Consider the following 23,929-nt stretch of genomic DNA (forward strand, 5'->3'; position numbering starts at 1 on the left):
GACAAGGGTCAGGAAGCATAAAGATGGAGGACATGGGGCTGATAAAAGGATCCGAGGGCAGGGTAGGTATTGTGGGAAAGAATGGGCAGTTCACCTGCTGATGGGAAGGCACAATGGGGGTGGATAGTGGGGGTGGATGGCAGGGCCAGAAGCAGGGCTGCCGGGGGTGTGGAGGCCAGCCTGGGGCAAGGGCACACAGCAGAGGGGAGGCACAGAGGCCTCCCCACCAGGATGCAGGCCGAAGCCCTGAGAGGTGTCGTGGGGAGGCCTGGGGTGTACAAGTGCAGGAAGACTGACTGGCACCAAGGTTTCCAATTAACGGTCTTGAAACAGCTCCCCACAGAAGGGACCTGGTTTCAAGGGAACCCAAATCCAAATGCACAAGCATTTTATTATTAGGTAAATAGAAAAGAAATACTCTGGCTCTAGAAAGTCATGCAATAACCCCCCTTGCTGACCCGACTGGTCTAATGAACAGCTGTCCCTCACCCCACCTAGTGACTTTACAAGTTTAGTTGAATTCACACAATTAAATGTATACTGGATCTTGCAAGGACAAGGAAGTATTTTATTTATTTACAACAAAAACATTTGTAACATAATTCTCCCTCTTCAAAAACAGAGAACTCTATAAAATGCACATAGCGATCTCTATTTGTATTTACCCAGGGCCATTAAGCAGTTGGAAGGAGAGCTGGGACTGGGAGAAAAGCCAAGGACTAATTCCATTAAAGAAAAAAAAAGAAGAAACTGCCTTAAAAGGAATAGCATTGTACTACTTGTCAGTAGCAGTACTTCCCCCTACTACGTGTATGAAAATGTGAAACAGAAAACAGCACCTGTGAAAACACAGTTCAGCAGCGTCAGAGATGAGGCAATGCCAGGGCTGTGGAATTCCAGCCTCTCTTCCAAGCAGGCCACTGTGACACAGTACGCCCTGGGGAGCTCTTTCCGCCCCCAACTCCCACCAGTACCAGGGAGAACTCCAGCAGCCTCGCTTCTCTTGCTTGCAGTTAGTTGAAGAATCTAGGAATCAAACCCAGCAATTAGAAACACAACGGGACTCAGTCCTCCCGGAGAGGAGCAGCTGCAACCTGAAGGTGCTGCTCAAGGTCACAGGCAAGCATTACAGGGGCCCAAGGCAGTCCGAGTTCTGCAGTGACAACACTGGAAGGGAACTGGGGACAGATGCCATCACTGTACATCCCCTACTAAATGGATTCTGGGAAATCATCGACAATTAATATGGTGGCTTTGAAACTTCAAATCAAGAAAGTTTCAACTGCAAGAACAGTTGCAGAAAGAACAGAAAGGCCCCTAAAATTATGCACTTCAACTTCATTTTTCAGATGAGGCCCTGAAATAAGTGACAAATTTTAAAAAATATTTTATTTATTTTTAGAGGGAGAAAGAAAGAGAGAAACATCCATGTGTGGTTGCCTCTTGCATGCACTCCACTGGGGACCTGGCCTGTAACACAGGCATGTACTTTGACTGGGAATCAAACCGGCGACCCTTTGTTTCACAGGCCAGCACTCTATCCATTGAGCCACACCAGCCAGGGCAGTGACTAATTTGTGAATGCAGACAGAGCTTTATTTATTAGTCTTCCTCAACTGTTCCATAGGAAGGCATGACTTCCTTAACCATTTAAATATGAAAAGCACCTCCAAAGAATCAAACATGTAAGCAGCTGCCTTTCAGTGGGCTACCACAACGAGCTGTGACAAACATTGGGGCAGCACAAGCCACTCAGGATGTAACCAGGTGGGAAGACTGGACAAACTTTTCACAGGCAGCTCTATGCACAACTGGCATCTTACCACACAGACAGACAACACACCCATGCTGACGACACAGAGACAGTGTGGTAGGGTTACAGGGTGCAGCCAAGAAGGGGGCCCCAGAAAAAGGGATTTGGAATGGGGTCCAGAACTCAAGGTGTCTAGGAAATATTAGAAAGACATATAAGATGTCCTTCCCCCTTCCCCCACAGGTGTGAGTTGGGGGAAAGGACACATGGGACAGGAACATGCAGAGCTGTTTTGTACAGCCACAGCCTTGCAGCTAATCCACGGCATAGTCATTTAATATATCTACAGCCTTTGGCGGGTCACTTGGATATGTTAAATAGCTATGGCCATGCTTGGAGCCAGGGGGATGGAAGTCACTCCCCACCAAGATGTCAGTGGGGGGCAGGTCCGGAGTTACAGCGCCTGGTGGGAGCTTGGAGAAGATCAGCTCCATGCCATGGGGCCACACCTGCTCAGACTCACTATGGCAGCCCAGTAAAGATGGAAGGATGCGGGAGTGCTGGCAAGTGTAGCCGACTGTGGGGGGAGTTAGAAACAGAGCTGCAGAGGATTGGTGTGGGGATTTAAACCCTGACTCAACAGCCATTAGAGAGAGGACCACAGGGCTGTGGCAGAGAGCGAACCACACGCTTTTGGACAGAGTGGGGACCCCCACAGCTGGGGGCAGAGAGAATCACCATGCAGCTTTGGCAAAGAACTGCCCCTCGGCTTTGCCAGAGTGTCGACCCTCCCCTCCCCACAGCTGTGGTGGAGAGAAGATCCATGCGGTTTTGGCCAGAGTGCAGACCCGTGCAGCTTTGGTAGAGGAGGACCATGCAGCTTCGGGGTGCTCCCTTTGGGCACGTGGCCTGGGGAGCAGGAGAGACTCTGCCTGGAAAAAGGGTGAAAGAACTATTGCCAGTAGACCATGAGAAGGTGCCACATGGCTTTGGAGTAATTAGAGATCCTGCCTGGATGGCAACACAGCTGACGGTGCCAGGAGCCTGGATCCCGGATGTTTGCTTCTTTTCCTGAGTTATGGTACCCTGAATTAGGGCAGGGGGAGAAGGAAGCACTGTGGGCGTCTAGGGGTATCCAAAAGGACTTTCATATTTTGGTGAGGATGTTTGGTCACTACTTTAAGTCTGTATAGCATTAAATAAACATTTCCTTTCCTTTTCACAAATCTCTGGCATTGAGAAATGTCTTTCCTATAAGGCGGTGGACATAACGAATGTGGGGGGTCCTTTCAGTATTAGCATACTGTTCTCGGCCCCCTCTGTGCAGTAACAGTTTTTGGCAACCCTGGGTGGGCCAAATAGTGACCCCCCTGGCCCTGTACGTGTACCTGTTCTGTAACAGTAGTTTATCTAAAACCCAAAAGTCCTCTAGGCCTCACCATGTTCTGTTTTGTGATTCTGGGTGAGTTGCATGTCCCGTTTCCTCATCTAGAAAATGTGCGCAGGTCCTTCACGGAGCTGTTACAAGACCAGTGTGACCGCTATCTGACGAGGGTACATGATGGAAGCTATGTAAGAATCTGTTGGTAGTTCTGCAGCTACTGCCTGCTCACCGCCCTTCCTGCCCAGTTCCTCTGCACCCAGTGCTGGCCAGAGTGTCAGGTAAAATAACGACCCGAAAAGGGTGCTACCTGGCTGGGCCTTCCTGCCACTGGCGGAAGGGTGTGGGCAGTGGTCTGGGCCATCCTGGGGGCTTGGGGTCTAAGTAGGAGTACTTCCTTCATACCCTTCTTGCAGAATAGTTCCTGGGGTAAGGGGAGGAACTTGCCCCATGACACTCCCCGCTCCCCACCCGCTGAGCAGCGGCAGCAGCAGGTGGGCACGGGCACCGTGCAGGGCAGGGCAATGCTTCCTCCTCGAGTCGTCCATCAAGCTTCCCATTTAAATCTAGTGTGAAGAATGCTTTCTCTTGTGCCTCTAAACACACGGCACTCTGCTGAGGAAGCCTTTGTTGTCTGGCCTTTATCACAAATTATAAAAAAATACGGCACTAGTGAAATTCATCTTACAAGTCTTAAAGTCGCCACCCATATGGAACTCTTTTTAGTGGGATAAAGAGATGAATAAACAAAAAAATACATGTTATGAAGAAAAACAAGTTGGCTATGGGGAGATGGAATGACACAGATTTCTGTCTCAAGTAAAGTAGCTGGAAAGAACCTCTCTGAGGAGGAGGAGACCCTCAAGTAGACTGTGCTCTGCGAAAGATCCGAAAGGCTCACCCGGCTGTAGAAACATAGAGGCGAAGGCTAAGAGTCAGGAACATGACCAGAGTGTGTGAAAAACAGTGTGTGTGGAAACCAGTGTGGATGAGGGGACCAGGAAGAAAGGTAGGAAATGACACTGGAGCAACAGCAAGGAGTCAAGTCACATAGGGCCACAGAGGCATCAAGAAAGAGCTTAGTTTATACTCAAAGAGTGCAATGGAAGCCACTGGAGATTCTGAACAGAGAAATGGCTTTTAAAAAAGGATTTTATTTATTTATTTTTAGAGAGAGGGGAAGGGAGGGAAAAAGAGAGGGAGAAAAACATCAGCATGTAGTTGCCTTTCACACATCCCCTACTGGGGACCTGGCCCGAAACTCAGGCATGTGCCTTGACTGGGAATCGAACCAGTGACCCTGTGGTTCACAGGCCAACACTTAATCCACTGAGCCACACCAGCCGGGGCAAGAAATGACTTTTTAAAACAAGATTTTTTCTGGCTGCTTTGTGAAAAAGAGACTGCAGGGGCATAAGAACAGTGGCAGTGAAAGCAGCCCCTTTAACTGGGCCGGTTCATAGACTGCTCTGCCCCCAACACTAAGTCGTGATGCTGTGCCAGCTTCCCAGTCCAGGCTTTCAGAAGCTGGCACCTCACTTCCATCTGTCTACAAACCCAAGCTGCCACGTAAGTTCAACTATTCTAAGACCTCCACACTAGAGAGGCCATGCGTTATTCCCTTTATTCCCATGCTCCAGTAGACAGTCCATTCACGTGTCAGACTAGAATGAGGGCCACCCAGTCACTGGAGCGGGAAGTGTTTCCTGTGTTCTGTTGGGCATCCAGAAGAGAAGGGGATGTGGGCACAACCACACAGAATGTGTGAGGGAGGAACGTCAGAGACACCTTCCTGGTCAACCCCAAGCAAACCCATGGAGAAACAATGTGCTGGCAATCATTTTACAATGACCTCTGATGCATTCATCCTGAGAAATGCCCAGCCATGGGGCCAAAGCCAACCTGGAATTCCCCCTGCTCCCTTGCAACCGCAGTCCAATGCGAGTTCCCACAGGACTTGCAGTGTTCAGGCCAGAACCTACTGCGAACTGAGACAGAGCTCAGCCACAGGGTCAGGGCGGAAGAAGGTGTGGGATAATCATGCTACTACTGATGGGATTCAATTACCCCACCACTCACGCCAACTTTGTGTTACACATGCAATATTCATTCTACCACTGAAGTGAAGACTGAATTGATTTACCCTATATAAATTTTAACCTTTGTTCAGGGTATTATGTGTGTTAAGTTAGTAAACAGAAGATTTGGGCATAAAGGTCTAGATATCTGAATAAAAGTTAGACCCCTATTTCAAATTAAGGATGTGAATAAACTGCTGAGAGCTTAAACATCTAAACACACAAAAAACAAACTATAAAAGTACTAGAAGGACACACAACACTGTGGTCAGTTAGGGAGGAGAAATGCAATCACTGGGTGGACCTGCACCCAGCAGGATGGCTGTGCGCTGGCCCCCTCGGCCCCTGTTCACCAAGCTCTTGGGCTCCCCTCCTTCGCTCGCTCTCTTCCCAAGTCCCAAAGTCCCCTCAAACTCTTCCCCATCAAGCATTAAGCAGCCTGAGGAAAACAAAAAATCACTGCTAACCTATGATGAAGAACAAATTTGGTTCCCTTTTGCCTCAAATTTTCCTACTCGGTTTAAAGGTCTTTCATTACAAAATGTGCCATCAACACATTTCCTCGGGGAAGGAACTGTGCTTTTGTGTAAGAGGAACTCCGCCGCTCTCCCGAAGCACCCAATTAAAGATGCATCAAAGAGCCAATACTGTCAACCAGAATGCTGGGTCAAGGGTTAAAAATAAAAGCTTATCTTTCTGACAGAAAGGTACCTGATAACAATCATCCCCCATGAAAGGCTTTAGTAAAAAAATTTCCTTAACATGATAAAAACGAATTTCTCTCCATCAAAAGTCAGCATCACACTTAACAGTGTGACAGTGGCAGTCCCGGCACGGCCATCAAAGCTGCAGGTGCTCAGTCATCACCACTATTTGACACTGTTCTGGAAGCGCAAGCCCACGTGATCACACGGGCTCTGAGTAAATTGCGAGAGATTAAATGGAGGAGGAGGAGGCAAATTTCCCATTACTTGTACATGATATCCACATACCTCACTAACGTAACCTCACTGACATAACTATCAAAAACTAAAACATTCAGAAAGGTGTTTTGTTGTAGAGAAACAATCAGCAATTCACAGAGAGAACACCTGACTCTGGAAGGGTGTGAAAGATGACCCATCAGGAACGTGGTAATTCGAGTAATGAGATTCCATTTCAGATACACCGAACGGGCAAGGCTGAAACGCCTGACGGCAAGATGATGGCAAAGCAGGGAACACAGTCTCTGACACGAGCAAAGGAGACATAAATCCATACAGCCGCTTCAGACATCAATTCAGCAACGCCTACCTCAGTTATACACACATCACCACCCAGTGACGTGACCTTTAAGTAGCTATCACAGAACATTCAGGTGTGGAGATAACTATACTACTTCCTAGCTACACATCATTGTTAAGAATGCATATTATGATGCCCTCCTAGGATGGGCTGCTACTCAAGCATTTTTTAAAAATGAGGTAGTTCTTTGTGTACTGACTTAGAAAACACTCCAAATGTGTTAAAACATAGTACAAAATACGTGATTTCATTTATGGGTAAGATGACGTATACACTCACATTCTCAAATATTCACCAAAAATCCTTTCAGGAAGGACACACATGAAACGTCAACAGTGGCTGTTACCTTGGGAAGTGGGCTTGGAGACTGGGAACATTCACTTTTACCTTGCTTGTTTGAAGTATAAGTGTGTAGCATTTTACTTTTTAAAGAACCTTGCACATAGCAATTTCATAGTTTAAATTGAAAGACTGAAGCAAAGTTGCAGGGAGAGGGAGAGGAAGCAGAGCGCTGGTGATGGTCAAAGACGGGTAATGGGTACAAGGGCAGACTGTCACGCTGTTCTGCTGTGGGACTGGTTCAGAAAGGCCTGCATTAAAAAGTTTAGTAATAGCCAAGTGAGAAAAGAAAAACTGTTTCAATCTAGTCTGTGTCCCACAAAATGACTTTAGACAAACCCTGTAATCAACATTCACTCAGCTGGAACATGTTCCCAGGAAGGCAGATGGGCAGAGATAACCTCCAAGATCAGACACTGGAATTGTATGAGGTCCAGTTAGTTGAACTTTCAAACTGAAACTAATAAAAAGTAATACATTAGCATAGGTGAAAATGTATCAAAATAGAAAAGGTTTACACTTCATTTTGAAAATCCGACAATCAGCACACTGAAGTGCAAAGACAGGGCAAAAAAAGCTGTCCTGCACCACGGCTCACAGAAAGATAAGCCCGAAGACCTACAAAGACAAAAGCAGTCGGACTCAGGCCAGGAACACAGCGGAAGGTCCAACAGGGCAGATGCCAGCTGAATACATTAATACTAAACAAGCTGCTTCCAATGAGAGCAAACCCCGGCCTGGGGAAAAGGCACAGTCAATGTGAAATTGAAACTCGAGCAATGATATGATCAATGTCCGCAATAATGAGAAGTAATCAAAGAAGAGTGTGAAAATGTAACAGAGAAGACAGAGCAGTGATGTAATCCTGGAACCAAGAGCCGGAGGCAGCAGAGCGCAGGATGTTTATGTTGGAAACCTGAGGACAAAGAACTGAGAATCAGGGCAGGGTGAGCAGAGTTCCCACGGCGTCATGTACCAGCCCTGCCTGCCCTCGCGGCCCCATCCTACAGCCCTTTCCTCCAGTCCTACCACAGTGAACCCGAGCGAACTCTCAGATCTGTTCCAGGAACAGTGGGTTTTAACCTTTTACGGTCATACAGCCCTTTGGAATAACTGACGAAACCAAGGAATCGCTCTTTCAAATCCCAGTAAATGCACGAACATTGTACATAAAGGCAGAGATTCACAGACCCCTCCCAAGGTGTTTAACTGGTTCCCTTTCTCAAAATGCATTATTCAAACAGAAGAACCTAGTCTGAGTACCTCACATAATTCCAACTGAGGGAGAAGAATTCTAGAAGGAGCCCTAGACCATTTGTGCTCCCACCAGTGACGTTCTGGCTGTCCCACCCGTCAGCTGTGCCCTCTGGCGGATCTGGTCCTCCATCCTGTTCCTCCCACTCCCGCCAGGCTGCTGTGCAAAGCTGACCCTCACTTGCGAGTCCCTCCCTTCACCTGCCTCTCTCCAGCTTGGCGCTGGTTGTCAGGTGGCCCACTCCACACTGACTCAGCCCCCCTGTGCCACGTCCCTCTACCTCCTTTCACGTTGACATGTGTCACACAGTGGTGTTCCCTATGTGTTGGGAACACGCATCAACCTGAGTGGTCCCTGAAACGACCTCTTTCTAGGCTGAAAGCGAACAGGAGAGCACTCCGGGCCACCACCCTGACTAGGGGGTAGGCAGGACTCACAGCAGACTTTCTGCACTTACGCTGATGACAACTGTCAGCTTACATCAGTTGCCACAGTGCCACAGCCAAGGCAGCAGGAAATGTATATAGTCAAACAGGGGTTAAAAGTGCCCCCCACCTGTTACCCTATTTCAAAACAAAGTCTACATTATTTAATGTTTCTAGTTACATACAACCCTGCCTTTTCTTCTGATAAAAACACCTTGATAAAGTAGCCTGCATTATTTCGGTCCACACATTAGCTATGTCTGTTATCACCTGAGAGTTTATTAGAAACATAAATTCTTAGGCCCCTGCTGAGTCGGAATCCCTGGGGCGAGACCGTGGAAGCCGTGCTCTAACAAGCCCTCCTGGAGGTTCTGGTGGGGCTGAGACTCCAGCAGCGCTGCCTTACGCGCCCTGTTTCTCACTTCCTGCTCCCTGCTCACCTGGGCAGCCATGTCTCTGTCCCCACTGCCCTACTGTTGTCACAGGTCACCATGAGATGCACGTTGGCAAGCCCAACGAATACTATTCAGACCTCATCTTTCAAATCCTTGGTACCACTGGATTCGCAGTGCTGGTTATCTTTGCAATTGGACCCTGTAGAGGTTCTTTACCTCTTCTGGTGTCGGAGACCCCGCTTGGGAAGTTGGTGGCAGCCATGGAATCTGTATATATACACAGCTCTGCAGGGGTCCAGGATACCTGACACCCACCATGGACCCCCAATTAAACCCCCTATTCTACTTTCCTGGTTTTCGTGGCGGCTCACTCTCCTGGTTCCTGACCTCTTTTTTCCAGTTCTATGTTGGTGTTCCCATGGTCCCTATGTTGGTCCCCCCCCGGCCTACTGTCTTCCTCTTTCTGTGCCTCCTCCTGGGTGACTTTATTCACACCCCTGGATGTCACTGCCCTCCATATACTCATGGCTGCTACATGGTCTCCAAATGGGCCTGTTCTCTGACCCTGGGACTCACATCTAACTGTCTGCTAGTCACTTCCACTTAAATGTCCTGTAGGCACCTGAAATTCTCAAGCCCCAAACTTAAAATAGTCCCAAAACTTCTGCCAGTTGGAAATACCTCCATGGACAGAGCTATCATATCTGGAAATCTGGGGATTATTCTTGCTTCTTTTCCCCATCCCAATCCCAAATCGCACGGCTCTGCCATCTAAAGCAGTCCCTGAGTTCTGCCCTCCTTTCCCCTTGCCCCACACCTGTGTTCAGCTCTCATCTATAGGATGCGATAGCCTCCTGGTTCCAGGCCTATCCCTTTATACCCAGTTATTTTTCCAGTCACCAGAAGGCATTATTATGAGAGAGGAAATATTCCATAGAAGGTTGCATGATTATCTCATCTGAAACAGAAAGGATAAGTGGAGAACATTTAAAATGTATGGTTCTGAGTTCTCTTTAATTAAAGAGATGTTAGTGCCTAGAAATGTTGATATGTAAGAACATATGTTAGAATGGTGGACCCACCCAAGGATGGTCATGTTGTAATTCCTGGAACCTGTGACTATGTTGCCACACACGGAAAGAGAGACTTTGTGATTAAATTCAGCATCTTGAGATGGGAGGTTATCCTGTCTTATTCAGGTGGGCCCAATGCACTCAGAAGGGTCCTTCCAAGAGGAAGGCAGGAGGGTCAGAGAAAGGGAAGGAAAAATGGTGTCAGGAGCACAGGGAAGGGAGGAATTAAGAAATATTGGAGGGAGGAGAGCAGGGGGGAATTTGAAGATGCTATCTGCTGGCCTTAAACATGGAGGAAGGACGGGGCCACCAGCCACGGAATGCAGGCAACCTCTCTGGGCCATCTACTACTGCTGCAATAGGACTGGTACAAAGGGGTTTGCTTACATTCACACCTACTGATTCAGCTCACCTATATATCAGGGCATCAAAAAGGATTACAAAACAAAGGCCTGCATCCGTCTCTCACAGCCTTTTCTGTTCAAACTGGGACAACGACCACTGTAGATGCCGTCACAGTAGCAGGGAAGAGCAGTCATCCTTGTGAACACACACCTGTTCTCTGTGCCAGGGACAATTTTTGCTCACACCTATTTGCTCCCTTTGCCTAAGAGATCTGAAAAACTTTCTCTGGGTTGTTGAAACTCTCAGACTCATCACACTTCATTTCAGCTTCATCCTAGGTCTGTGAACTCTCTGGCAGAACCACACAGAGCACAGCCGGGAAGACCAGGCTAAGACTCCTTATCTTTTCCCTCATGTGTCTCAAGGCACTAAGGCACTCACCTGCTGTTAATTACTCACTGCTTAGGCTCCCTTTCTTCTTCACCATTTGCCTGTTCTCTATTTACCTAAGTCATTGTCTGGGATTACATATGCTTGGAGGCAGGGTTTATGTGCCTAATTATGAGCCCAAGAAATTAAAAACAGAATGAGAGAACATCTCATGGAACCTAAGAAAGTGTCCAACAACCTGAAAGAGCTGGTCACTTCATCCTACAGATGACGAAATGGAAGCCCAGAGGGGTTAAATGACTTGGTTAACGTCATGGCTAGAGAGCTAAGACTGGGAAGACAAATTTCCCATATTTCAACCCTGTAATAAATGGTAAAAAGCACTTCAATAATCACTGATTTTGAAATTTAGAGAAAGGAACGTAGTTATCTCCTGAAATTTAATTATGTAGCCCTCACTGATAACTCACCCACAAAGAACACAGAATCCACCAACATAAACCTTAGTAGGAAGCAGGTCTGGAGCTCACTGTGGCTACCAAGTAAGAATGCAGGGGTCGGGGTGGTGGGGTGGAACGGGCCAAAGAAACTCCACCAGGGGAAATGCTTTCCTAGGAAGGGGTATAATGAAAAAGTGCCAACTTAAAGTACAGTTATTTATAGTCACACAACAAAGGGATGACTTCAATGACACCTCCTGAGCTGGGCGAAAAGGCATTTCGCAGATATTCAGATCAAGAGACTGTGTCCAAAAGTTTGCCTGGAAAATGACATGGCCCTCATCTGACAACAAGAGAATGTCTGCCTGGCCTACTTACCCTTGAGAAAATACAACACCATTTTGAGGATTTAAAAAAAAAGTGAAGATGCAAGGAAAGCAAATCAGAATAAAAATAAAAAATACAATTAGGTTATTATGTGTGCAGGACTCAGATGAGTCTAATTGGAGTAAAATATCTTTATAGACTCAATCCAATCTAAGAGCTGCTTCTTTATCTCTTTGGGAAGAATAGGACCAAACAGATTCTATGCCTAGATCCAGTCACACACAATGAGAGATGATGATCTGCTTCCCTAGAGTTTCCTGGCAACCGGCCAGTTGGGCGCAGAAACAGGAAGGCTGTTTGGAACACAGGAACTCCTGACCCCAGAGGACACCTCCAGCCCCCGCACTGGCACCGGCACCAGCCTCTGTGGGGCCTGCTGCTCCAGTGTTCACCTCGGGCCGACTCTTTGAACCAGGGCTCAACCCCTGAATCTCAACTACAGGAGTGCGCTCTCCACAGCCTGGCCTTTATTTTCCCCTAAGCCTCCTGGGAGCTGCTTTGACTTCCCAGAAAACATTTTTTAAAAGTCTGTTAAGATACTCTTCCCCGAGGCTGGCCAAGCAATATGGCTCAATCCTCTTAATTTTATAGCCCAAAGGCTTCAGCTTCTCTTGGGCTGGAAAGCAGAGAAGAGGGAGTAAATTCCAAAATATCTGAGAGAGAGATAAAAACCCACAGCCACCCAAGGGGTGACACTCTGAAGAAAGTAGGTGAACATATTTAAAGCTGCAGATATCACCTGGACTTCAAATTTCAAACCAAATGAAAATGGTCAGTTGTTTATAGAATGGCATAAACACCTCCACAGTAAAAGGGTCTAATTCTCTGAGCTTTTTATTCTGTTCCCCGATCTGTAAAGTGGAAATAATTATTTGTCCTTCACAGGAATATTGGGGAGATTAAGCAGGTTTATGGACACCACGAAGCACGCGCTGCAGATGGGGAATGCTGCTCGGACTGTTAGGAACCATGTACCCTGAGCACTCCTGTGCGCTCGCACAAGACCACCTATTTACTCCCAGAGATAGATCACATGTAATCATAATGTGAATTCCAGAGACCATACACAAAACAGACACACATGCAGCTATATAAATACTCAAAACTGAACACCTGGAAGAAAAATTGTAAACTTATGTAACAGACATTTGGTTTACCTTCACATAGAAAAGGGTTCTTACGAATCAACAAAAGAGATGCAGTACAAGGGTGAGCAAAGGACATCAATAGGCAATGTGCGCAAAGAATATAGACAGCCAACAAATACTCAGAGAGATGCTCAACTTCACTAGAAATTGGGGAAATACAGATCGAAATGATATAGCACTTGTATCCACTATTTTGGGGAACAGTAATCCACCTGAGGAAAAATCTGAAAAGCTGGTGTAAGAGCTGCTACTCAGTGCAAAGTCCCTTCTTTCTGGTACTTATGGATCTCAAAGTACTTTAGATGGTTGCCATCTGCTCAGCCCTTTCATTCTTAAATGTGAATAGGCAACCAAGAAACACGAACCATTTGTGGAAGTTTGCAACATGGAAAAGAGAAAGGTCAAAGCAAATAACCCCCTCCCCCGAATATACACCATATTTCAGGGAATGAACGAAAATGTGAAAGAATGGTCCTTTCTTTTAGAGATACACAGGGAAATACTTGTAGATGAAATTATATACTTACTGGAATTTGCACCAAATTAATCCAGCAGTGCTGGGGGTGGGAGAGGAAATGGGTGGAGTCACAGATGAAAACACTGGCTTTATGTTGATAATTATTAAGGTTAAATATTGAGTACATGAGGGAATCATTATACTATCCTCTATTTGTATAAGTTTGAGGTTTTTTTATTATACACAGAAGAGGGAGAGAGTGGCATATTACAAAAAAGGGAAATCTAAAAAGAGCTCATGGATTCAACTATTTGATTGCTGCAATGAAAAAAAGCCAATGGAAGAGTTGAAAAATAAAGTTCATTTCCAGGGGTTGGGGTGCAGGGAGAGAAAATTTTCAAGAGACATAAAGAATATACAAGATCTCTGCAGGAGGCCCAGCATCCAACCAACAGGATGTCCCGGAACAAAAGGAAACAGAAAAGAGAAGGGAAAAGTGTCATTTAAGAAATATTGCAGAAGAATTTCTTAGCTCTTAAGAACTTGAGCCTCTAGAACTGAGGTGCCTACCTAAAGGACTTGAGTATCTGGGAGTACCTTGACATGTTCCTATGAAATTTAAGATGAATCAAGAACCAAGATATAGCCCTGGCTGTTGTGGCTCAGTGGATTGAGCACCGGCCTGCAAACTGAAAGGTCACCAGTTTGATTCCCAGTCAGGGCACATGTGTGTGTTGTGGGCCAGGTCCCCAGTAGGGGGCATGTAAGAAGCGACCAGTCAATGTTTCTCTCACACATAGGTTTCTCTCCCTTTCTCTCTCCTTGTCTCTCTAAAATGTGAATAAAATAAATAAATATATATTAAAAGACTCAAGACAGAAAGAAAGAAAAAAACCCAGGTTTCTCAGAAGTGACCATCCAAAAAACAGTTTGTCCTCACTTTTTTTTTAGATTTTATTTATTTATTTTTAGAAAGAGGGGAAGGGAAGGAGAAAGAGAGTTAGAGAAACATCAATGTGTGGTTGCCTCTCATGCAACCCTCACCGGGGACCTGGCCTGCAACCCAGGCATGTGTCCTGACCAGGAATGGAACCAGTAACCCTCTGGTTCGCAGCCCATGCTCAATCCACTGAGCTACACCAGCCAGGGCCTGTCCTCACACTTTTAATTAGCCTTTGGAGTTGATGATTATAAGTTCTACAAAGGGACAGAAGTACTGATGGGAGAGAGTTGTTCTGGTGGGGGAGTGGAGGTGTGAGCAGGGAGGTGAGACATCTTAGCAGGAGAAAGACTTCAGGGGGAGGCTGTGAGGTAGGAGGTCTAAAGGGAAGGCAAGTTCTGAGTGGGGTGAAGATCTTCTAAGGGATGGGGGACAGATCTTACCAGGGGCACAACTTTTAAGGGGGGATAGGTTCTAAGCAGGGAGAATGTTCTTTACATTCATATAGCTATATCTATATATAAAACTACATATTCTTTTTTAAAAAAGATTTTATCTATTATTAGAGAGAGGGAAAGGGAGAAAGAAAGGGAGAGAAAAATCGATGTGAGAGATTTACCAACTGGATGACTCTTGCACGCCTCCAACTAGGGACCTGGCTGGCAACCCAGGCATGTGCCCTGACCAGGAATCAAACCAGCAACCTTTGGGTCACAGACCAAGCCTCAATCCACTGAGCTACACCAGCCAGGACTCTAACTACATATTCTTAATCAAATGTGAATTGAACATATAAGGAGTCGGAAATTCTCTTATACATCCAATTTCTGGTTATTACTCAAAAATATCAGAACAAGGAAGTAAACTAAAAGAGATCCAGAAAATAGTGGGTTCAACCCAGGAGATAAAAGAAGTCCCAGAACAGCGGAACTGGGCTCTGTCGGCCCTCTAACCAAGTGTCTGATTTGGTTTCTGCACAGCCGCTTCCATAGGCCCTACCCCGGTGGCCCCCTCAGCAACCTCTGGTAGCTCGTATAGTTTCTTCAAAGAGGATGCAGACTCCCATGCCCTTCACCTGAGCTGTGGAGCCAAGACACCCTCGTTGCGGAGATGTGAAAGCTCGTTGCCCTTTCCCACAATAAGGGGGCAACTATTGGGGTCAAGGGAGTTTTGCTTTGACCACAAATGCAGGTAATGGGTGTGGCTCAGGCCCCTTCCCGCTGGGCTCCTTTGAAGTCACCATGCCTCCGTCACCTCCACACAGGAGGAGCGACACTGCACAAAGAAGTGCAGATGTGCTTGGCCCCTGAGGGTCGAGTCTATTCTTTCCCAGGCCACTGTGGTCTGAGCATTGCTGACGCCAAGGTGAAGACGCCTGGAGCACTGCCAGCCCAATGGAGGAAGTGTGGGAATGGTGTTCCTCCCAGCACAGGGAGGGCAGCTGTGGCACACGGGCCTCGAGGAGGGTAAAGAAAGGGCAGCATCATCCCCTGGGCAGTGCGCTGGATGGAAGGCAGCGAGGGGGTGAAGTGACGGTGAGAGGCGAGGAGGGGTGAGCAGGGCGTGTTGGTCTCTCTGATGCGAAGTGAGTGATGCAAGTGGGAGCGACGCTCAGCCCTCTACCGGTCCCGGGGAAGCAAAGCAAAGATTCCAAGTAAGCATGGTACTAGTTGGTTTACCAGTGCTCCTTCCAAGGAGACATGTATTTTTAATAAATAATACCGTAATGAAAAAAAAAAGAAGAAGCCCCAGAATGGCAGCTGTACATCAGGCCTGGAGGACAATCTGTGCAGACTGCTACACAAACACGAAGATTTCCAAGAGGGAGATCCCCAAGAAGAAAGATTCAGACTATATAGTACTACAGAGTTTTTAAAGGGATCAAGGCAAAAAGATCAAGAAAAAAATGCAATTAGAAATCAAAGGAAAAAAGTAAAAGCACAAGATAATTTTAAAAAAGCACAGCGTTGGCTTTCAGATAGTAAAATTCTCCATATACTGTATAATGTAGAGTGCCAAAAACACTGTCTTTAGCTCATGAAATCAGAAACACCAATATGAGTGTAATTTTTCATTATAATAATCTAATAGAGGGTCTCCAAGTAATAACAGAACTATGAAGTGAGGAAAGAAATGGAACAGTGTTGGATCAGAGCAGGGAGTCCACAGATACACGTCCAAAACTGGTAACAACCAGGAAATGGCAACACAGAGTGTCTGACTATGTGGAATGAGAGATCTAGCTACATGGAAGAAGCCCCAGGAGGTGCAGGAGTTAACACTGATTTCTCCTGACAAACCCTTTTGTATTGAGTGCTTCTTCAACTTGGCAGCCTGGGGCCAGGCTGCCAGGGTCGGGATCCCCGACTCTCTCACTTACTTGCTTTGTAATATTGGCAAGCTACTTAGCTTCTTCATGTGTAATTCATCATCTATAAAATGGAGATGATAGCTGTATTATAGATTATATTAAAAACAACCCACATTATAAAACATGTAAAAGCCTGGCATATGTTAATAAAATAGGTTTAACAAATATTTGGATAAAATTAATAAAAATACATTAAAGTGAAATACACAAATGATAAGAAATGCTATCAAATAATCTAGAAGGGCATAAAATATGATAAACTGAGAGCAAAATCGTTACAACTCTGTCCAGGGAAGACAACCATATGTGGGTGAGCCCCTCACCAATCAGCCTTGCCAACCCACCCAAGCTGTGCCTTCTCCTGCAGGAAGATTTCCCTATCACTCCTGCTGCACAGTAACCACCCCTGACTCCTTATTCTGCACGCTCTCCACTCCAAGCCACTCCTTTCCACTAGCACATGACTAACACACACCACTTAAAGCTTCTCTTCTCCAGAATAAATAGCTTCAGTTCTTCCACCATTGCCCACAGGTCATCTTGTATGCCCACTAGCATTATGGTCAGCCTCTACCAGCTAAGTTCTCACGTGCCACTTGAATTATTTGACTGAAAGCACCTTCCGTCCATTTCAGATGGCAGGCCGCATGCTCCTGTCTCCTTTCCATTTCTACCAGTGCATCTACCTTCAGGCTGTCATCACCTCTCAGGCATCATCTACTTGCCAGGCCGGCAGCTCCAATGCGCCCTCCGCCATGCCCACCAGCCCCTCCTTACATGAGCCTGTCAGACCATTTTGGCTCCAAACACATCTCCCCTCCCCCGATGCTACACAACACAGCCCACACTCCCCCAAAGATGACTGAAATGCCAGGACAATACCTGGTCCACAGCTGACCTCAGTGCTGAATTCCTTGTCTTCTCTGTTCACTTCCCTCCCCACTCCTCCCTCCCTGTGCCCAGTGCTGCCCTTTGAAGCTTCAGGATGACCTCTACAAAGCTTTTCTCTCATCAGGATGTTTCCCTCCTGGCACTTGTGTGCTGTGATTCAATTGCCTGCCCCGTCCTCCCCGCCAGAGCGCCACCCCTGCAGACCAGCACTGCAGGAGCAGGACTGGACTTCTCTTCATGTGCTGCCCAGCACCGGACAACCACCAGCTCTCAAAAGGTGCTTGGGAACGGGGTGAGTAATGAAGGGAGTTTGTCGGTGGTGGTGCAGTGGGACCCTCCTCTTCCCTCATTCAGAATGCTATTTTCATTGGCAGCCGTGCCTAACATTTGGTACGTTCTGAACCAGTAAACAACATCTTTGCTCTTGAACAGAACCAGGTCCCTCCCACTTCCTGTCTTTGTGCGGTTTTTCTGACACCGAGTGTAGGACTTCGTACTCCATCTCCACTAGAAGTGCTCTGAGGATGGAAGCTGTCATCTTCTGCAAGTTTGCAAGTGCCTGATGGCAAAACGTTAGATTTGGAAGGCCCAGAAAGGTCATCTAATTTCACAAGTCTCTTTTCCACCTCCAAGGGGCCCCTAGGGCTGCTCAGACAGACCCTAATAGGAAATGCACCAGCAATCAAGACTCACACAGTAGAAAAGCTTGGCCTGGGAGCAGATGCTTCCCACAAGGCCACCCTCAAAAAGCAGTCACAAGTGGCAGTCTTCTGTGTGCGGTCCCCACGTTGGAAGAGCTTAATGCCACTTATGGTAGGACAATTAGTAGCTCTTTCGTATCAAGCCAAGTTTTATCTTCCTATTAGGTCCATTTGCTGAAAACCACAGAGTAAAGTCACCTATTGTATGTCAACCATTTAAATAGTTGGGAATAGCTATGGCACTCACTCCACATCTGTTTTCCAGATACAAAGTACGGCAAGGGCCTCGAATACTAGTGTGGTAGGATAAGGACATAACTCAAACTCTCACCAAAGAATATAATCAATGATATGGAAACAGAATTACGAAAAATGTTAGAACCCTCTTCCAAATGTTCCATAACGGCATCCGTTATAAGAGCTCTCTGGTGCCCGTGGTGAAACCGCTACCACCATGTATGAAGCTATGGCAGCTCTTTACCAGGTAGGTAGTTAGAAAATGTCCATTTACGAAAGTGTGAATGTAGCATATCCGAGCATAGGAATACTGCTTCCACTGCATCGCAAACCACAGGGAAGCAGTTTCAAAGCAGCCTATCAAATTTTAGCTTGGGGCTTGCTAGGCCTTCAGGTCTTCTGATGTGTGTGAGTAAAACCACTGGCCTCTGTCTTGCCTTTCCAGATTATCCCCAAGAATGCTCTCATCCACAGGTATGCGTGTTTGCCATGCCCTCTGAAACTCCAAACTAATGAAAAAGGCGGTGTGGCAGAACTATGGATGTATTTGCTCTTCCCATCTCCCACCGTTGAGCTCCCAGCAGCAGGAGCTGCAAGAGATTCCTAATTCACCAAGTTAGCAAATGACCCACTGCTCCATCACAACAAGACTAAAGGTCACAACTCCGCAGAACAGTGAGTGGTTGCAATGGCTAAATACCCTTTGATGGGCCTCTTCCCGGCTGACCATTGTCTCTACCCCCATGCTTTTGGGGAACAGCAGCCTTCTCACTTCGGACAGTCACTGCTCCTCTAGCTCCCAACACGTGGTGCTAGGAAGGGGTGCGGCTCATGGGACTGCACACACCCCAGACCAGGCCGGAGTCCTGCCTTAGGGTTTTTCAAACTGGAGCTATGGCCAGTACAGGACAAGGAGGGAGATGCGGGCTAGGGAAGAGCCCTCTCTCAAAGAGCAAGGCTGGGCAAATGGGTGCCGGGGCACTCCTTATAGTGGGAGAGAGGTAAAGCAGCAGTGAGACGGGGACCCTGGGGCCCTCGGAACTGCAGGCACCTGAACACTGGTTGTTCAGCTTCTCCTTTGGTTCAGGGAGCTACCCCAGGATCCCTTCTGCAAATCTCTTTTTCAGCTGACGTTAGACAAAGATGGGCTTCTGTCACTGGCACCGGCAGCAGTCCTGACAGCCAATACAAGAGCCAGCCTGGAGGGTATGGTTTCAAAGAGACTGGCCTAGCATTTCGGCTATTTTACACTTGATCCAACCAACATTTACTGAGCGCTAATTATGTGCCAGGCGTGGTTCCAGTTGCCAGAAAACACAAAGATGAAAAAGGCATGGACTTTGATCTCAAAGAATTCAGCCTCCTACAGTCAGAGGCTTGGAACACTCATCTCATCATAAGTCAGTGTCTAACATCTTAGAAGACAAGATGAAGACAAGTCAGGAGTATCTAACATCTGAGAAGAATACATTTTAAATGGTCCTCCTTAGTTAAAACTAGGGCTGTTGAAAGAACCTAAAAACCTGGACATTTTAAGTGACTAACTCAGCACAAGTACAACAGAGGAAAAAGGGGAGCAGGGAGGACACCAAAGACACACAAAAGCCAAAATACGTTACAGCCACAACAGCATGGGAGCGTGACAATCATGGCTACTTCAGACCCCGACACAGCCCTTGCTGTGATAAGACAAACACTCACGATTTAGAAATGATGGGAAAACATCTAAAGATCACTAGGCTCCAAAACCTGACAGACTGAGAAAGCTGAGGCAGAGGACGGAATGGGAACTGGTTGCCCTGATGAGTTTTCCAGGGTCTGTTTCCAGGACGGACCCTGGGAGAATTGGATATTCATTGAATGGCAGAATTTACCAGGTCACAGTCTAAAATGCCTGGCAAAGAGCCACCAGGCCTCTAATTGTCCTGGACATTAATAGCTGCCAAATACATCCTCTGGCTCACATCTCAGTTCAAATACTCCAATGTCCCCGAAAGACCTGAAGGCCTGGGTCACAGGGTCAGGGTCAGTGATGAAGGCAACATTTACTTCTGATACTGACAGGTTGTTTCTGACAGGCCAGACAGCAGCGGTTTGTAGATCACCTGCGAAAATGTCTGGGATGAATAGGCCTTTTCACTGCCTTCCTCTCTCAAGCCTCTTTTATAGAGGGATGTAGGTAGCAACAAAGGAGAGATTTATCTCCAGGAGCCCATTGGGCAGCTGTTTTCTTGTTGTCCCTTGTTTAACTTCTCTCAAGAGAGCAGAGTTATCTACCGGGCTAAGCAGGTGTTTAAGGCAGGTGATTTTGTTTCCATTAATTTTCTTAAGTCATAGTAAACCAGACTAGAGGGTTATCTCCCGTGCTCCTGGGAAACCTTAACCCTGTGCCTGCCAGATCACAAGGTGTGTGCTGTGGGGCGCATGACAGTGTCTGCAGCTCTCGGCTCCCGAATCGTCAAAGCTCTAATTCTACTAGTAAGCACATCTTGAGAGTCACTGCCCATCCCTGCCCCTTGGCATCTGAATTTTGTCTTCTTTAATCATGTATTAGGTATAAAGTGAAGCTGGAGGCCTTCAGGAGAAGCCAGGTAGGAGAAGCATTGCTGTTCATTTCAAAGCTCAGATAAACCATCCCATTAATGATTATCACAGTTTCACGTTCCAAGCTACTATGAGGGAGAGGTTAACCTAAAATATGAAAAAAAAACCTTTTGTTTTCATTTTAAAGCCTAAGGCTTTGTAAACCTATAAATTTACCCAGCAGCTCCGGATGGACTTTCCAATCTTTTCTACGACCTCCTCTATGATCACAGTGTGCACTCTGCACTAGACTCCTGTTGTTAGCGTCGACGTGGATTTTCCTGCTCCTCCCCTCCATCCCCAACTGTACACAGCCAGTACCCACTGGTGGGCCAAGGGGAGCCACTGCATTCTTATATATGCCTGACAAAATACTGAAGCCTTTGGTGCTTTAGGCCTTTGATTACCTTGAATTTTCTTCTACTGTGGAGCCATTATCATAAGAAGCGAACATTCGATGGCACATTTCTTTCTCTTTATCCGTGTAGTCCCTGTAACAGCTGTAAAGGGACATGCACAGTAGTTAGAGAAGACCTGTCTTTGTAGGAGGTGACATCTGGTGGCTGGAATTCTCCACTGTGGTCCGCTGAATCAGCAGGGAGTGGAAGCGGTGCTGGAGAGGTAGGGGGCACAGGGGAGGGTCCCACGAGCTGTTAAAGAAGCCCTTGGACAAAAGCCCGTTTCTGAAAAGATGGCTGCCTGAACGCCAGGAGCCACTGTCAGTGAGGCTGCAAGGCGGAGTCTTGCGGAAAGAGACCTCACATTCAGGAGCCACTAACTTACCTTGATATTTTCTTGCTAAAGAATGGTCAGATTCCAGAGTTTCTACATCTAACCTGACAAGATACTTATAAATAAAAGGCCCAAAACGAAACAGCTGGATCCAAATGTAAGAGTTGTGCCTACTCCAGGCTTTTTTAATGTCAAGAAAGCTTTAACTAAGCAATTTGAATTGAATGTTTAATGTTAATAAGAATAGAGAAATTCACCAATACAGAAGAAAAAAGGAAAATCCTAAAACTGTGGATATATTATGGGATGATGTAATTATGAGTGATTTCTATTTATATGTTGATATTTTCAGAGTTTCCTACAATGAACATGAAACTTCTCTAATCATAAAAAATTATATTTCTGAAAGACTGATACAAATATATATATCACTTGGGTAATGAGAAAGTCACCCAATGGGTATGAGTCAGACCTGAAAGATCCATTTCAGATCAAACCAGGCACCTTTCTGCAGTCAGCTGAGAAGAGTAGTTCTGTGTCAGTAGCAAGTAGAACCAGTATCTGAAGAACAACCCCTTTTGAAAAATTACATCAGCCCTCCTCTTTAGCTTGCTTTCAAGGGGCAGGGGCAAATAAGGAGGTAGGAGATGACCCAGACGGGTGTAGTTTGGAGATTTGTTCCACTCCACTGAGAGCTGGTTTAGGGTACTGAGCACTTCATAAAACTAGCTCTAGGGGGCGCTGCCTCATAACACGTGCTGGACAACATACCCAGGTGGAGAGACCAGAACTATAGGAGCATCACACCTCTTCCTCTTTTGCAGGACTGCAAACACAGGCCTCACCTGGCCAGTTTCTTCAGCTCATTATTGATGTCATGATTGAAAGGCTGTTCCTTTTGGGCTTGGACTAGAAAATCCCGGGCCTTCTGATATTCAGTCATGATGAGACAGGCCTATCCAAGGACAGAATTTTTAAAAGCATACTTAGGAAAGAGCATTTTTGTAGTTCCCAAGTTCAACACCACTGCCACCTTTTCTTAGGTGTTTGTTCCCAAGCCACTATCCACCAACTCACCTGTCCACACCGGAAGAGGGCTTTGGCATTCTTTTGGTCAATAATCAGAGCCTGCTCTCCATAGTGCAGGGCTCTAGTGGGTTGTTCCAGCTTCAGGTACGTAAAGGAGAGGTTAAGGAGAACAAGCAGCTTGGCAGCTTCCACCAGGTGCTGCTCTTCAGGGGGTGCTGAGCGCCGGCGGAGAAGCAACAAGGCCTGACAGGTGGAGGAAAGACAGGTGGTCAAGAGGACTGACATAATCTTATATACAGAAAACCCTAGGAATCCACACACACACATACACACACCAACAAAACCCTTAGGCTAAAATATTAGTTCAGCAAAGTTTCAAGACACAAGATCAATATTTCTATAGCAATAAACAACCCAACTTACAGTATCATCAAAAAAATAAAATAAGTAGCAGTAACCTTAAAGTGTAAGTCTTGTACAATGAAAGGTACAAAACACTGTTGGAAGAAATTAAAGAAACAGAAAGGCAACTCATCTTCATGGAACGAAGATTTAATGTAGGTAAGACAGCAACATTCCCAACGGACCTACAGATTTATGCAACCACACCAAAATCTCAGCAGCTTTTTTCTTTCTTTCTTTTTTCTGTCTTTCTTTCTCTTTTCTTTTCTTTTCTTTTCTTTTCTTTCTTTCTTTTGCAGAAATGGTCAAGCTGATCTGAATATTCATATAAAAATTTGAGGAACCCTGAATAGCAAAACAATATTGAAAAGAGAAGGTGGATGACTCACCTTTCTAATTTCAAAACTTATGACAAAGCTATAGTAACCAAGCCAGTGTGATACTAGCATCAGGACGACGTCCAGATCAATGGAGTAGAAGTGACAGTGCAGACAGAAAGTCCAGAAAAACAAACATGTACATCTACAATCCATGGATTTCCAACAGGTGCCAGCACCATTACATGGGGAAAGAGTTGCCATTCCTATAAATGGTGCGGAGATGACTGGATACCAGACTTGTGAAAGAAGACTCGTGAGAGAACAAAGTTGGACTCGTGCCTCATACTAGGCACAAAAATGAACTCAAATGGATCACAGACCTAAACGTAGAAACTACACTGGAAGGAAATATAGATGTAAATCTTTGTAGCCTTAGATCAGACAATGGTTTCTTACACATGACACCAAAAGAATAATCAAATAAATATCATCAAAGTTTTTGATGGATATTTATCAAAATTATCCATCAAGGACTTCAAAATTAAAAACTTTCGTGCTTCCAAGGACACTACC

General features: G+C 46.1%; 1 protein-coding gene across 1 annotated transcript in view; it reads right to left on the minus strand.

Moving 5' to 3' along the window:
• Positions 1-556: 556 nt before the first annotated feature.
• Positions 557-23,929, minus strand: part of FKBP6 (FKBP prolyl isomerase family member 6 (inactive)) — a 35,138-nt gene continuing 11,765 nt past the window's right edge. The window contains exons 6-9 of the mRNA XM_037054717.1: positions 22,683-22,877; positions 22,451-22,560; positions 21,281-21,373; positions 557-1,026 (exon numbers count right to left, since the gene is read on the minus strand). Of these exons, the coding sequence (XP_036910612.1) occupies positions 1,014-1,026; positions 21,281-21,373; positions 22,451-22,560; positions 22,683-22,877 (411 nt within the window). The 3' untranslated portion in view covers positions 557-1,013. The remainder of the gene's footprint in view (positions 1,027-21,280; positions 21,374-22,450; positions 22,561-22,682; positions 22,878-23,929) is intronic.

Source organism: Sturnira hondurensis, unplaced genomic scaffold (assembly GCF_014824575.4).
Source record: "Sturnira hondurensis isolate 20B ecotype Veracruz unplaced genomic scaffold, ASM1482457v3 Scaffold0008380, whole genome shotgun sequence".
Lineage (NCBI taxonomy): Eukaryota > Metazoa > Chordata > Mammalia > Chiroptera > Phyllostomidae > Sturnira > Sturnira hondurensis.